At 36.0% G+C, this 17,339-nt stretch overlaps 1 protein-coding gene across 2 annotated transcripts in view; it reads left to right on the forward strand.

Annotated features, from left to right (window-relative positions):
• Positions 1 to 261: 261 nt before the first annotated feature.
• Positions 262 to 17,339, forward strand: part of LOC149531553 (uncharacterized) — a 72,622-nt gene continuing 55,544 nt past the window's right edge. For both annotated transcript variants that reach the window (XM_089808638.1, XM_089808639.1), the window contains exons 1-2: positions 262 to 491; positions 2,842 to 2,954. In XM_089808638.1, coding sequence (XP_089664764.1) covers positions 455 to 491; positions 2,842 to 2,954 — 150 coding nt within the window. In that variant the 5' untranslated portion in view covers positions 262 to 454. The remainder of the gene's footprint in view (positions 492 to 2,841; positions 2,955 to 17,339) is intronic.

A 17,339-nucleotide genomic window follows, 5' to 3' on the forward strand; every position in this document is an offset into this window, starting at 1 on the left:
ATCATGTCACAGACCAGACTCCACTCCCCATCGATTGAGTGGTTGGACAATTCAATCCCAAGCACTGCAATTTGTTTTCCGGTTAACCCTAGCTCCTGGCGTGATTTTCAACTCAGATGCCTTGCTCTTCATACACTGCCGTACTAACCTACCATTCAACTAAAACATCATTCGCACATTTGAACCCGCAACCTACCAGTCCACCATCTAGTCTTTTCGTCAATGCCTAAAAAACCATATCCCTCATCATCCGCATCGTTTGATGTGCGTTGCTGGGAGTTCCTTCGTCCTCGACTTTTTCGTAATTTTCGCCAGAAAATTTATCCACGTTTTCAAAATCTCGGGGCTATAATTTATTTACATTCTTGGTCGAGTTCATAAAATCTGGGGAGTTGGTGAATTATATGAAACATATGCCAGTTGATTAGTTTTGATCGGAATCTCCTGCTGCGAAATGCCTCAGTTTTCGCCCATTGACGGGTTCAGCCAAGGTGGGAAATGTGTAAACAAATTCTTACTTGCTCGTTTGTAAACTTGTAAATGACGATGGAATATTTCTGTCTTTAAAGCTTGGAAACGCAATGACTTTCAGAACCATAGTGTCTTTAGAAGCATTTTGTTTTGGTAAGATTAGGAAAAACTGTGGGCAATTGTATTCTGTGACAGTGTGAATTTGTTCTGCTTTACTTGGCTTGAAAATATTCTATACAGGTCTGTATGTAATCTTATTGACTGTTGTTTGTGATAGATTAATGTTCAATACCTTTTTATTTTTAAGTGGGTTTTGATTTCATATTTCTTCGTTTATATTGTACCTGAGTTCAAAGTTTCTTCAATTTAAAACAAAAGCTTTCTTTTTGATATTTCCAATTCATCAAATATCTAATGAACATTATTTTTTTAATTTGATACCATTTTAAAATGATTAAAAGCATGAATCTTTTAATATTTTAACATTTGTGCACATTGTATAGTTTAATTTTTTTTAGGATATTTTTTTTGAAAATATGTGAATTGTTCACATTCCTAAAATATTTAAAGCAAGCTTCCCTCCATAAAACCACAGCCTTAAAAATAGCCGAGAGAAGATTGATATTTCATAAATATAAGATTTTTTTTTGGTTAAATATTGAATTCAAATTTAAAACTTTTTGGATGCCCACAATAAGAACTCATATCCAATTTGGTTACACTTTAGTTCACAGAAGTAGAATTTTTGAGGAGACCTAGTGAGATTAGGAATTTCAAAACCCCTATAACTTTGGATTCTGTTTTTTATAAACTGAAGACAGTGTACTGTACTTCAAATTGTTGGCGGCTTCCAGAGAGTATGCACCTGTGGAGAATCGAACCTCTGACCACTCCACATTACAACTAGACCATAACAAGGCAGAGTCCAAGCCCGAAATTTAACTTATTCTGCTGGGAAAAAATTATTGGATCGCTCTAGTAATAAGGCTGAATACAAACTACAAGAAATAGCGTTACGACCAGATTCAATTATAGTGGATATGATATATTTCTTTGTAGTACCTAGTCCTATATGTAGAGAGAAATTAGTCAAACACGGGCTAGGAAAACTGATGAATCTAGTTGAGTTTGCTACTACCTGTGAGGTCCCTCCAGTTGCAGGCTATTACTGGCATGACTTTGAACATGACTATGAGGGTTGGGCACACCAATAAAGTCTGCAACATTAGCAACATTTGCACCTCTCGAATGTGACATTGAGCTCAAGGAAGCTGCAAATATAGTTAAGCCCCACAGCAGGCATGTTTGGACTTTCAAGAGGCTTCCTAGTAAAAACAGTTTTGAAAGTGTGTTGCACGGAATTCCATTTCAAGCTTGTAATTAACATCATTTGAATTTTGAACTTACCTATTTGCCAATTAGAAGTTTTAAAAATGCCAATCAGTTCTTATAAGCTAGCTTTAGCATATTAACATGTCACAAGTGGTGCTAATAAATCATCTCCTGATTATTTGCTCCTTTTGCAAGATCATGCTAACCATGTGTACTGGATTTGGGTTTAATGGGGCTCCTAGGGATTTATATTCGGCTGTATTTATGATAGGCTCAATTATAAGTTATATTCAAAGTGGGAGTTGTACACAGGCAAATCAAGAGGCAGCTTAGCAAGTTTCTTTGAGTAAAGTTCAAACTTCTTTCGATGGTATCTAGCAGCGTTTTCTTCGATAAACCTCATATTTGTAAAGTGTAACTATCCAACATCTTGGAAAATTGTTTAAGAATGATTAGAATAGAACAAGTTGGTAAGTCTTTTACTAGATAATGATTAACACGGCAGTTTGATGGAATCTTCCTTTTAGTTTTTCTATAAATGTGTATAAAGTGTTCAAGCTATAAATGGACAGTAGTTTGTGTTCCTATTCTATAGCATGCAAATATAGCCTTTTCTTCCCTAGATGTGAAGGGAGGACAATTATGAAAGGACAATCGGAAATCTGTCACAGTTTTGTGCTATCATAATTTTAGCGAATGCTGTACAAATTTGCTCGCTTAATCCTGCATGCCAATTTGATGAGATATTTTACCTTGTTTGGTTAAAAAATGTTGTAGTGAAGAAAGATAGCAATGAGCCAGGATGGCGAACTTTCTCTTCTCTGACATCAGCAGTGTTGACTTTTATTTAATTTATCCAATTCTACAATAAAAAATATTAAATGGCCTATAAGGCCACTTTGTGCATTCAGTTTTAGCTTTTAAATCAATGACCACTATTTTTGTAAAATTGTATGGAGAGCATTTATGATGCACAGATTTCTTTTCTTCAAAGTGAAGTGAGTTCACTTTGTTCGTGTGGTATTATGGGGATTGCAGTGCACGAAAGTTTGACTGAAACGATCACGCTTGTGGCAAATGAACCATCACTGGGTCTCTTCTTTGTGCAACACCACGCTCACAAGGCAGCTCCCATAGTGGCTTCTGTTAAGGTATTTCTTCTCTCTTTATAATATTTTTCTATGTTTCAGGATGGATAAAATGAAAAGTTAATCACATTCCATAGAAGCATCTGAGTTATACAAATTTGTTTTGAGTTCTTTCTTCCCACCCTGTGTATCCATCATAATTGTGCTATAAATAAGTGCCAGAAGATGAGATTTTGGAAGATTTAACAAATAGGGAGTTCCCAAAAGAAGATTCTATCCAAAGTTCCAGGCTCTAAATGTTCCATATAGCATGACAATAGTCCATAAAATGGTCAAAAGCTGATGTAAACAGTTGTGAAGGACAGGCATACTAGATAAGTAAATGGGTAGTAGAAGGATTGGAATAGTTCAACTAATACATGTTATATAGAAAGGATATGTTCATTTAAGAAATAAGAAATGCAAGCATGTTCACTCTAATTTTTCTATGTAACATTGCCATTTTGTCCATGAGAAATTTGATTTCTTCAAAGAATCTTTCTCAGTATGTTTATCATCTGCAGCCCTTATAAGGTATCTTACAATTTTTATTTCGTTGCTGGCTGAGAGGATAGTGCCTGTGTAGCATTTATTGTGCTCTTATTCAACTTACTTTATCACATTATTCAAGACTTTAATCATACTGAATTAGCACAAACACCATAATCGATACTTGTACATGTTGTATGATGACTTCCTGGGTACACTACTTATATTCAACATGAACTAGTGATCAATGTTTGTACAAATACTTAATTGACCAATACTCTAAATCTGCAGTGTGTATTAGAGTTATATCTTTATTATTCCTTATTTAATGGTCAATATTGTAATTTATTGTACATATTAGACTCTTTCTATTTTAATGATTGTTTTATTATAGAAACACCTGTTCTGTAATCCCTATAAATGATCATTTGAGCATTCATTTAATTCATTAATTATTTTACCAATTACTTGCGTAACATTGTAGTAATCACAATTTGACTTGCTGTGGAAATTATCTCCTACTTATCAATTGTAGTACAGCTTAGGATACAACATTTTTTGAAGTTCTGAAAAAAAAAATTTCAGGCTCAAGTTTTTTAGGATTTTTTTCCCAAACTTGTTTTTGCAGTCTTCAATTTTTTGTAGAAATCCAAACCTTGTAAAACAAACACAATTTTGTGTTTTCTTCTATTTTCATAGCCTTTTTTTTGATTCAAAGGCCATTTTGCATTACATAAAACGTATTTTCTTTGCAAGTGACGACTCACGTTTTCCTTTAGGCAGGATCTCTGTTCAACAATTCATTGTTACGTGTTTAAAAAAAAAAACAAATGCATGGGCTATGTAATCTGAGACATGTTTTTGCACATGTGTAGGTCATTTTTGTTGCAGATTTGTTCTGAAGATCTATGTGGCTGCCAAACTTGCATTTTTTCTTGTATTTTCTTTGTCAACAACAAGCATCTCTTGAAGTTGATGGCCATTTCTTCTCAATTTCTTGGCTTGCATGATCATAATTGTGGTCATTTTTGGTTGCACACGGATTTCTAGTGCCTTTTTTTGATTTTTTTGACTCCCACGATGTAATGTCCCCATTTTTAGCAGGTTCCTGCAGTTGGCCAGGTCAGTTCACCATCGCAACCCTCCTGAGTTGGCAGTAGGATTTGAGGGTCTTAGTTGTGTGGTTATAGGCTTTCCAACAGCCTATGGTGTGTTTTGGCTCCGTTTGAGGGACTTACTATTTATAATAAGTCAATCTATTGGGTCCGATGAGCTGAGTTGAGTCAGAGGTGTTGGTGGAAGCTCTTAGTTTTTATTTTGGGCTTCCGGTTTGGGCTCCAAGAATCTTGAAGGGAGTGTTTATTTATAGTAAGTCACCCCGTTATGTTCATTCATCGTCTTTCATCATCAGAATCACTTTGGTGTTTTCAGATTTCGATTCTGATGCTTCTTCAGTTGTTTTTGCAAGACGGGTGAATTATTATTATTATTCATCTATATACATTGAGGTTGCTATTTTTGTTAGTGTTGTTGGTTGGTCACCTCAGTATCATAGCTCGTTGGAACTGGGACAAAAAGTTTTAAATCATGGGAACAAGAAACAATGGCCTTACATGTCAGAATTTGAAGTTATGGTGGAAAAGGTCATTTTTGGAGCCAAAAACAGTTAATAAATTACTTTATAATGACACTTTATTATGTTTTAATGTTGCGTGTGGGAAGTTGCTTAAGTGAAGTTCATTTGGGAAACTTTGTGCCATTTGGAGATTATAAATATGAGCCCATTTGATGAGTAAAGCATCCAATGGATTATTTTCTTTTGTTGCCTGCGAAGAGTTTTTAGTTTGCCAATTTCTTTGCCCTTGCTGAAGTATAAGGGTTTGGAATTAAGAAGTGCCTGGTAATTCGCAGCTGAGGTATTGTGAATTAATTCTGAGAATTGTCTAAATTAAATTATTGTATTTCTCAACTGTTATGTACTGTACCTGGGAATTTCATTGTAGCTGGAGAATTTGTGATTTGGAACGCCATTATTGTCTGTTGTTTGGCGTGGTTAAAGAGGAATGTATTGTGGCTGTCGTCCTTATATTTGGCAGCAATTTCAAACTTTGTGGAAGGCTGCAATCAATTATTGGAGGGCAGCAATCAGGTTTTAGAGCACCTGCGATTATAAGCAAGGAGCATGTATTTTTGAACCTGCGAGTAAATTGGATTATTTCTTGAGAGCTGCAATCCATATTTCATCTGTTAGAAGTCAATTTTCAAGTTCATTATTGCATTCTTGTAAATTTCTAGAAGTCAATTTTTAAATTGGATATTAGTAGCATTGCCATCAATTATAGAATTACTTCTGAATTATTTAGTGGTGTTCATTTGTCCGAATTGATAAAGACTTAATCCATTAAAATTGTGAGCAGCTGGCTGTGAATTTAAAGCATTATTTATTGTTTGATAATAATTTGCCTGCTAAATGTTTGACGAAATATCAAACTGTTGATTAGCAAAAGCAAATTGATGTTTGTTAAGGATATAGCCCGTTGAGGGTTTTTAGACATGACCATTTATTGGTCGTTTTATGTCTACAGATGACATTTTCTCTTTTGCAAAGGTTGTTCCTTCTCAATTGGTGAGAACTTCCACCATTTTCTTTGTGTATGTAGATCTCATCTATGACGTGGATTTTTTTCCTTCCAATTGATTAGGGTTTGTCAAAAATCCTTTACTTTTTTTTTAGACTTACTTTTTACCTATATATGCCTTGTCGGCTTTTTGTGAGGGTTTTTTGGGTCTTCGTTAAAATTGTTTGAGACTGCAGCTCAAGGTTTGTGCTAGCCATACTTCATATTTTTTGAACTCTGTCCTTGAAATTGCATTGGGCTATGTGCCTGAAATTCGGAAATCTATTTATTGCTTCTTCAAAATTTCTAGTTTAGATGCTTTAGAAAGTGTCTAGATGGCTTGTTTGACCAACATGTTGGAAGGCGGTCAGTGGTTCAATGGGAACAATTACAACACATGGGAGTAGAGGATGATGACGATCTTTGCATATTGTTGCCTTGATGAGATCGTCTTTGGTAAAGAGACTTGACAACTGAGAGGCAACCACGCTTATCAAGCTTTCAGCTACTAATGATTAGCTGCCAAAAGTGCCATTTGACATGATAGTTGTAGAGATCTGGACTAGTTTGAAGGATCTATGTTAGACATCAGATAGGAGTCATTTGTTCTTCTTGAAAAACCAACTATTTTCTATCATGATGAACGAACATGTCCTTATAGGAGCATCTGACAAAGGTTAATGACATTTGAGATCAGCTAGAGGCCATTATGTAAAAAATGGAGGAAGAGGATATGGTAGTCGTAATCTTGAAGAGTCTACCTAAATTCCATTAGCACTTCATCACACTCAACATTATTGTCATGGGCGTTGACTTCAAGTTTTCAAACTTATGCACCAAACTTCTACCATAGGACTGTTGGAAATAATAGTTTGGTAGTAGTGCAACTTCTTCCTCCTCAAAATAAGCCTTTGTAGCCAAATCCTTTCACAAGGATAAATGCAAAGCTCAATATTCTCAAAAAAAGGCTTCAGTGAGCCTTAGGATAGCTCGAAGAAGAAGAAATTTCTGTGCAACTACTACTACAAATTTGATCACTTGATAAAGGACTATCGGAATCAAGGTAAACTTTAAGAAACCCCCCTCCAGAAAAATATATAAATTATTGGCGAATTTTTCATTATTTTGAAAAACCAAATTATTTTTATTGGCAAATCTCTCAATTTTTTAATTTTAAATATTATTTACATTGGCAATTATTTTGGAATCATAATTTTTGAGTATAAAATATTGGCGAATCTCAATAATAATAGAAAGTTTGCTAATCGTCATGGAATATTACAAAACAAAATTGAACATGTTTTATCTCATGAAAATTATGAGCATAATTACGTTATATTTTAAATCAATAGTAAAAACTAAATATTGGTAATATATCCCTAAAGTAACTAATAATTATGATAATTATATTGGTGAATTAATTTTAATTTCTTCGATAATATATAATATTTAGGTGAATCAAATCTAATCATGTATCGAATATTGTGGTGAATCTTTGAGTTTAATTTTTTTAATAAAATAAATTCTTGAGCGATTTTAAATATTTTAGAACTAAATTTAATAAAAATGTGCAATTTAGGTTGCATTAAATCTTAAATTTATAGCCAAATTACTAGCAAAAAATTTCTTAAATTCGCAAAATTATGAATATTCACCACTAAAAAACACCCTAGTCGGAATTGGCTTGAATCTAAACAATGGAACTAGGGGGAGTCTCAACCTAAGGCCAATGTTTAGAGTACTCGGAGCAAAAAGAATTTGCATGATAAGCTTTCATGACAAAACACCCTATAGATCATGTGAAATCTTTTGCTTGGTACATAGACTTTAGTGCTTCTTGACATTTCACTCATCAACATGATTGGTTCATAAAATTTTCACCTTTCATCGATTCAATTATCTTTGGAGAAGAGTATACTTTTGTCAGCAAGGGCAATATGCAAATACAGTTTGGTGGGAGGAATCTCATATTTCTTAATGTATACTACATTCCTGGCATGGAACTAACTCTTCTTCTTGTTGGCTAGATTATGCATCATTCTCCTCAACTTGATGTGGTTTTCACTTCACACAAGTATTTGATTATTGATCATGCGACCCACACTATTGTGGCTATTGGCATCAAGGATCATGGTCTATATGGATTTGTGGATTCAGGTGATTCTCTTGATCATGCTTTTGTAGCTAAATCATCTTCCATGAGCAGTCTTTGGCATCAATGGTATGGCTACCTAAACATTTACCATCTTGCTCAGCTTGTTCAGGAGGATCTAGTACTTGGCTTACGTGAGATTCAGAGTCAACATCACCACGTTTGTGGAGCTTGTTAGGTTGGGAAGTAGTACATGACATCATTCGAGGATGGTGAGTCATGGTGAGCCTCAAAGGTATTGTAGTTGGTTCATGTTGATGTATGTGGTCCAATGAATACATCTTGTATACTAGTGCTAGGGATTCCTGCTTTTTGTTGATGATTTCAGTCATAAAGTGTGGGTGTACTTTCTTAGATAGCAAACATCTTTCTCTTGATTCCATTCTTGTCAAACTAATCAACAAATTCCCCAAATTTGTATTCTCCATCCCTATCAGAACTCAAACATATCAGACTATTACCGGTTTCCCTCTCTACTAGTGCCCTAAACATCTTAAACTTATGAAAGGCTTCAGATTTATCTCTTAAGAAAGTTACCCTCATTATTCTAGAGTAATTGTCAACAAATAGCATGAAATACTTCTCACCATGATAACTCCTTGTCCACATAGGACCACACAAGTTAGTATGCACTAACTCCAACACATTCTCAGATGAATATGACTTGCTATTGAAAGTTGTACTAGTTAACTTACCCAATTGACATTCTTTGTATGTAACATTGTTTGGTTTTACTAATGGAGGCAATCCTCTAACTACATTCGTCTTACTTTGACCAAGCTATCAAAATTTTCATGACAACACCTTCTATGTGATAGCCAACTATCTTCAACTTTAGCAACCAAACAACTATTAACATTCGTATTCAAATGGAATAAGTTACCTTTTGTTTGTCACCCGATAACAATTAAATCTCTTGACCTTCCTAGAATTGTGTACATACCTCTTTTAAACTCTAGATGATATCCTTTATCATTTGATTGACCAACACTTAGCAAGTTATGCTTTAGATTTTCCACAAGATGAGCATCATTTGTATCACTCTTACCATTCAGAGAGATAGAGCCTTTACCTTTTAGCAAACAAGGTGTGTTGCTACCAAATCTAACCACATCACCATCAAACTCGTCAAGCTAGATAAACTTACTTCCATTACCGGTCATGTGATGTGAGCACCCATTGTTAATGACCCAATCGTTACTATGATTTAAGTGTGAGAGTAATGCCTACTCACCTTTTGTGGTCTCTTTGTTGACGACAAAAACCACCACTTCTTCCTTATCATTATCTTTTGATTCTTCATTTGTCACACCTTCATCTACTGCAATATAGCATTGCTTCTTACCTTTGTCTTTAGATCTTTTGATCTTGTCCTTTTGATCACCACTAGGACATCTAGCAGTAATGTGTTTGCCTTTGTACTTACCGGTACCTCTAGGCAATCCTCTTGCAAGTAGGGCTTGTAGTTCTTCATCAAACATTGAATCAATCTCTCGTCTCTTTTACTCTCTTTCTTGGAGCCAAAGATAAGGAGGCTTTGGGAGTTGCTTCAACTTTAGGAAGATTGTTATCATAAACTCAAAAGCAGTAAGCTTGCTAATTAACCCATCAATGGAGACTTTGTCAAAAGTTCTTAACTCTTGAATAACAAAACTCTTATGGCATAAGTAGATAACAAGGTTCTTAACATATGATTTATCACATCTTCATCATTAACGGTACCACCGACACTTCTGATAGCAAAAACAACTTCTTTTATCCTATGACCATACTGAGCAATATTTTCTCCTTCTACCATTTCCATGTTGTCATACTTTCCTTTTAAACTATCTAACATAGCTCTTTGCACATATACATCTCCACCATATACTAGCTTAAGCTTTTCTTAAACTTCATGAGCAGTATCAAGTCCATGATATCAATAAACTTAGTAATAGTTTAGTACTTACAATGGCTTCCAATGCTTGAATGCTCTCCAATTGCACCTTCAATTGATTTGCACTAAGTGTCTTGACAGGTGTAACATATTTGTTCTCAACATGCATCTAGTATTGTTGCCCCATTCCTTTGATATAGATCTTCATCTGGGCACACTATATGGAGTAGTTCACCTTAAAGACTTTGGATCCTCCTTCTTCATCATTCTAATCTTTACCTCAAGCTTTTAGGCTTACTACCAAGAGGACCTAGGCTCTAATACCAATTGTAAGTATTTTTTGGTCCAAGACTACTAAGAGGGGGGAGGGGGGAGGTGCGTGGGGGCTAAATCATGAATCTATCAAATTCAAACTTTTATCAACTTATTACCAAATGATCAACCCAAATAAGATCTATTCAATGAAAAATTCAACCACATTCATCCAATGTTAACTTGTGAAGCAATAAGCAAAACAACACATAAAAGCATCCTTACAAGTAACATAATAACATCAATAGTTTTCACGTGGAAACCCTTGGTCAGAGGGGAAGACCACGATGGGAATTAATACTCGTAAGTAATTTGCACTCTTTTGAAATGTGTTTGGTTGAAGGCCTAGCCCTTTTAGGAGCTTACAAAAATGCTCAGTTAAGAGAAAACCCTATTAGGAGTCACCTAGTTAATGGATTTGCCTCTAGCCCTGTTAGGTGCTTTACCCTATTAGGAGTAACCTTGATGGAGGATTTCTAAATCGATTTAATGAGCCACCTAATTAAGGGAATTAATCTTCAGTTTTGATAGGATCTTGCTCACCTTGTTAGGAGTGACTTGGTTAAGGAATTTTACTTGGAGAACCTGTTAGGATTCAACAAGGAGGATGATCTAGGGATAACACTTCTCTCTTGCTCGTAGATATCTAATTAAGTTCTGATTTCGCTTCTTCTTGCAGACATTAAATCAACTGCTCGACCAGATCCACCATTTCACCAGTGGCGATTCATGGCGAGCTTCTCAGGTACATCAGCTTGTTCATGTTGACATTTGTGGCCCTATGGCCACTCTTGTTCTTGGGTCCAGGTATTTTTTGTTGTCTGTTGATGATTTTAGTAGAAAAGTGTGGGTATATTTTCTTAAAAAGAAATCATATGCATTTCTTGTCTTTTAGAAGTTTAAACCTTTAATTGAAAGAGTCTGGGAAATCTATTATTACTCTTAGGGTAGACAATGGGGGGGAATTTTGTTCTAATGAATTCTCTATCTTTTTGGATACTCATGGCATCAAATGCCAGTTAACCACACCCCACACACCAGAACACAATAGTGTAGTTGAATGTCGGAATGAAACAATTCACCGAGATAACTCTATCCATGCTCGAACATTGACATGTTCCAAAGAAGTTATGGGTAGAAGTAGTTAACACTGCAATTTATCTTTTGAACTAGTCACCCACAGTGGCGGTCAAAGGTAAGACTCCAGCAGAGGTCTGGTCAGGTCATAAGCCCAGAATCAGTCACCTGAAAGTTTTTGGCTCCCTTGCTTTTGTTTAGATCCCTGATGCGTCACGCACAAAGTTGGATGCCAAGAGTCAGATACTCATGCTTGCTGGATACAATAGTCTTCACAAAGTCTACCCGCTTGATCAACACTAAGACATCTTGTCTCTTGTACAGTTGTGATGTAGTCTTTTTTGATGAGCAACAAGGACCATTCATGCTTGTTTCTCCTGTTCCTAATCCAATAAACCAACCTATGAAGGCTCATGATTTGGGAGCTAGACTTCCATTTGGTCCACCTGATGGGAGGGCTCCAGTAGCTCCTGTAGCTCTAGATATTCTAGTGATCCTCGTACAAACACCTCCAACTTCTCTTGTAGGATTACCCAGATTTGTAGATGCTTTACTTGAGTTTGATCCTTATTCTTCTGATTAGGAACTTGATCTCCTGATACTAATGTTGGTCATTCTCCTCTCTGGCCTAAGTGTTGGGCTAAGACACTTGTTGATCTTTGTGATGGTGAGCTCATTGATGGGAGAACTGTTCGGAAAAAGAGCAAACCTACAGAGTCTGTTAACTTTGCTCTCATGGCCAACATTCACAGTGTGTTTAAGCCTCAAACATATTCCGAGGCTAAACAAATTCTAGAGGAAGAACAAGCCATGGCATCTGAGAACTAGAGCCTGCTGAAGAATAACACCTGGGTTCTTTCTGATCTTCCACTAGGGAAGAAACCCATAGGCTGCAAATGGGTTTACAAAATCAAATACAAATCTGATGATACTTTGGATAAGTACAAAGCTCGTTTAATTGCAAAGGGCTTTTCTTAGCCTCAAGATATTGATTTTGAGGAGACCTTTGCCCCAACTGCAAAGATGAGCACAATCAAATTAGTCCTAGCCATAGTAGCACAGTTTGGCTGAAAGGTCCATCAGATGAATGTCAAGAGTGCTTTCCTGAATGGTGATCTCCACGAAGAGCTCTACATGATGCAACCTCCTGGTTTCGAGGTTGTTGGTAAAGACCATCAGGTTCTCAGATTGGTGAAAGCTCTTTATGGCTTGAAGCAGGCCCCTAGGGCATGGTACATGAAAATTGATAAGTACCTCAGTGATCAAGGCCTCTAGAGGGGGTTTTTAGACTCAAATTTGTACATCAAGACTACTGACAGTGACATCATCCTTTTGGTAATTTATGTGGATGATTTGATCATCACTGGCAATTCGACATCTTTGATTCAGGGAATCAAACAAAATTTACGCTAGTGTTTTGATATGATTGGCCTTGGGCTTATGCATTATTGCCTCAGTGTTAAAGTTTGGCAACAGTCTTTTGGTATATTCATCTCTTAGTCCAAATATACCGGTGCTCTGTTAGACAAATTTTGTATGCAGGATTACAAGCCCACATCTACACCCATGGAGAAAGGTCTCAAGTTATCAACTAAGTCTAATTCTCCTCCTGTTGGTGATACTGCATACAGGAAACTAGTGGGCAGCCTCATCTACCTCTCTGCTACTAGGCCTGATATCAGCTTCACAGTCACCTACATCTCACGTTTTATGACAGCTCCTAAGGCTGATCATTGGATGGTAGCAAAGTGTGTGCTTTGTTATGTGAAGGGCCCTACAGATTTTGGACTTCTTTACTCTTGAAGTTCTAATTCTAGGCTCAGTGGGTTCACAAATTCAGATTGGGCAGGTTCTATTGACGATAAAAAGTCATCTTCTAGATATGTGTTTAATTTGGGATCTGGAGCCGTTACATTGACTAGTAAGAAGCAACAAGCAATTTTTCTCTCCTCTACAAAGGCCGAATAGAGAGGGACAATCAAGGCAGGCTGTGAAGTTGTTTGGCTTCGTCGAATGCTTGGAGATATGTAGATGTCACCAGTAGGACTGACCACTTTGTTTGTTGATAACGAAGGCATTATCAGATTAGCACGAAATCCAGTCTTCCATGAATGAAGGAAGCATGTGAATGTTCATTGTCACTACATACGACAACTAGTTGAAGATGAGACAATAGACTTGCAGTATGTTCCTACCACTGATTAAATTGCAAACATTCTCACCAAGCCTCTTGGTCCTAATAAGTTTGTTAAATTCAGAGGACAACTAGGTGCTGTAGATGGATTAACCATTAAGGGAGGGCAACGTCTATACAGCCACGAAAATGCACTTTCTTACGAAGGAGAGGACTTAGAAATTTTTTTCAGAAGTTACAAAAAACAATGTAAAGAAAGTGCATTTTCGTGGCTGTATAGCCACGGGCTTAAGGGAGGGTATTACAATAATAGATAAGCTTCTATTATTAGCTAATGGTTATCTATTTGTAATCTATTGTAAATATTAGAATGTTTCTAATATTAGTCAGTCTGTAGTTATCTGTCAGCTTTCTTTTAGCTAGAATAGAATGTTTCTATTCTTTATGATCATTTCCTAAGGAAACATCATTTTATTCTTTTGTATATATTGACCTCTTGGTCTCTATTAATATCAAGCAAGTATTTTACCAATTACTTCGTAATAAAAAAATCCCAAATTACATCATAAGAGGGAGTTATACCACTAAAGTTCAAAGGAGGAATTAATGGAGATTTCTCCAACTGTGGGTTGCGAGTTTATTCTCAATCTTGGGCATAAGGAGTCATTTCTAAGGTTATTTTGGGAGGACAATCTGCAACTAACAAGACTTTCAAGACCTATTGGTCACCCAACCTTTGATCTTATGATTGTGACTTGTTGGTCACCTGCACAACTTCCACGCAGAAGTGGCCCAACTGTTCCCAAGGGCATGTGAACATGGCTTCAATTTCTTTTGCCATCTGAGACTTGGTGCAGAACCTCCAGTTGTCTTACCGAGCCAGCCTATAGGCATCTTCGCCTATCAGGATAATTTTCCCAGTTAGACATTGCCTTACTTGTTCTAGTGACTAACAGTTACTACCGTAACATAGTACACCTTGGCCAAGGTTTTAAGGTACAAGCACTTGTCTTCGTACAGTCAATGTCACTTCCATACTCGTTAAGAGTCAGAAAGACCTCTTTAATTTAGGTTTCCACAATCCTATTGGACTCGTCATCCTTAAGCAACCACGCTCCCATAATCTTGGCCATAACTCAATAACTCACCCTCTAGGTTGACTAAAATCTGATTTGATGGCTCAAGTGACAAGTAATCAGGTTGGTAGTTTACTGTATTGTGGAACTACAGACCTAAATTTTTCACCCGAATCATATAAGTCTCAAGGGAATGAGTAGAAAAGAACTCATGGAGTTTGATCAAACATTACTGTTATAGATTATGATCAGATTCATTTACACTAGATTGTATACACAAGTATGAGCACAAGAAAGGTACAACTGTCACACCATGGTTCCTTGGAAAAAAAGGATCTACTTTTATAGGTCATGACCAGATTCATTTAAACTAGACTGTATACACAAGCACAAGCACAAGAAGGGTACGACTGTCACACCATGGCTCTTTCGAAAATAAGGATCTTCTCCTATGTATATTATTCTATTACTCATGATAGGATGATAGATTCACTTCATCAATTTCAATCCATGGATGATAAGAAAAGAATAGAGATGTGTTATCCATGCTCGAAAAACAGGCTAAGGGCTGAATAATATGGAACTGATACATTTTTATCTTCTCTACTATTATATGCATTGCACAGCAAACTATGATTCTGTTATCACTGACTCGAATAGTTCACTCACAGAAATTTTGCTAAGTACTAGAAAATAGTTATAATTTGATAACTTTAATAGTCTGAGACAACAACTTATTGCTTATGATACATATCACAACTCAATATATTGAATCCAAATAACTCCTTGTGCATAAGATTGAATCATCTTTTCTTTACCATAGTAACAGATCATGAAAACGACAAGTAAAAATGGGCAAAGAATCTTTTTTTTTCCATAGTAATAAATCATGAAAACAAGTAAAAATGGGCAAAGAATCATGCCTGTGATCAAAGATCATTCGCCAAGCTGGTTATAATGCAAATTCCAGAATGATATGCCCTTTATCATTAGATATGAAAGATGAATGCTCAAAGCTAGCCAAGGCACAGAAACACTCAACGCTGCACTTGCACCTTAAAGTCATATGCGGAACTTCATGTCGAGCCAAAAGAAATGCTTGCAAAGAATTGAACTTGCAAGAAAAGGAGTGGCACAATGGTGTAAAGAGTAACTCCTTGCTTGTGGCAGCAAGTGGAGTTACTCTTGTTGCCTCTGCAAACATCCCCAAAGGTTCACAAATTCCTTCTATTGATCAGTGAAACAATTTTCATGCTAGCATCAAGTTGCACATGCTCAAGGAACAACCGTAGAAATATATATATAACACCTTGGTTTTTCCTTAAAATTGACGAGAGGATCCAATGCATGTAAATTAATCAAAACGCCAAAATTTTTAATTAAAATCAGAAGAGAAAGGCAACTATCTAGACATATCTGAAGAAACACATATCTGAAGAAACACCCCGCCTAGACCTGACAACTGATTAAACAGTTATAATTCCTGCTCAGACGGTATTCTTGACGTTCACTGTGTGTTCACATCCCCTTGTGCTATTGATACTCTTCCCCAACTCGTGGGATCAATCTTCTCCTGTATCTGTTGACAAGAAAGGATTAGTTTCCACCATCATCACAAAAATTAAAGAATTAAACCATTTATAGAATTAAAATTTACTCCGATCATTTATAAAGAAATCCAATATAATTCTTTCCAAATATTCCACGAACATAAATTTAAATCAAAATGGTCCTAATTTACTAGCTCATTAAATGAAAATCTATTTATTGTCTAACATCACACTTAACATGAAACCTTTAATATAGTTAATAAAGGGTTGACAAGGAAGGGATGCAACAGATATCTTTTTCATTCAACATCAGGTTGGAGGCATTTTGGTAAACTTGGTCATATCCATATGTTCTGTAGCATTGGGGAGGGTCTCAGTAGTAGGATCATGTCATAGAGCATTTCGAAGAGAAGAGGGCAGCCTGCTATGTATTCATCATTTGACTGTACATACTAGAGAAATTATTTTATGAAAATATTTAGAGAGATTTCAGTTGTTACTTTGATATTGAGGTACAAGATTTGGTAATGAGTTTTCCATTTGTTTGTAATATTGTATGTATGTATATATAAGTAATTTTGTTTCATAGATTTGCAACAAAGTCTGTTGAAAACTATGTTTTCTCGCATTTCAAAGAGGAGAAGATGGCAGTTGTCACTGCTGCTTTTGCATTAATATTATCTTTATTTCTGCATCATTTTTCTTTATATAATTATCTCTGTTACATGGGGATGCATTCCTGCCCTGCAGACCGGCATACCAATCCCCCCATACATCCCTGAGACTTAAAAACAGCAAGGGATGTCCACTAGTCATCACCAAATATCTTGCGAATCGGGACACATTCCCAAAACAGAAAACGAGCAAGCCCTATTATGGTAAATTGATGTTGTATTAGTTGTATTAAATAGAGGAGATGAAAACTCCTTATATAGATTCACAAAGACGATGTATCTAAAAGAAACAATTGTGAACTTAAGACGAAAACAGAAACTACTTAATAAACTAAAGACTAACTAAGAAGACCATTAAAGAAACAGTATAGTATTCTAATATTCTCCGATGATGGTCACTGTCTAACTGTTGCCTTTAAGATGAACTAGTTGAATCAAAAGCCTTTTTGCT

Source organism: Cupressus sempervirens, chromosome 11, assembly GCF_028749045.1.
Source record: "Cupressus sempervirens isolate cs-2001-9-10 chromosome 11, ASM2874904v1, whole genome shotgun sequence".
Classification (NCBI taxonomy): domain Eukaryota; kingdom Viridiplantae; phylum Streptophyta; class Pinopsida; order Cupressales; family Cupressaceae; genus Cupressus; species Cupressus sempervirens.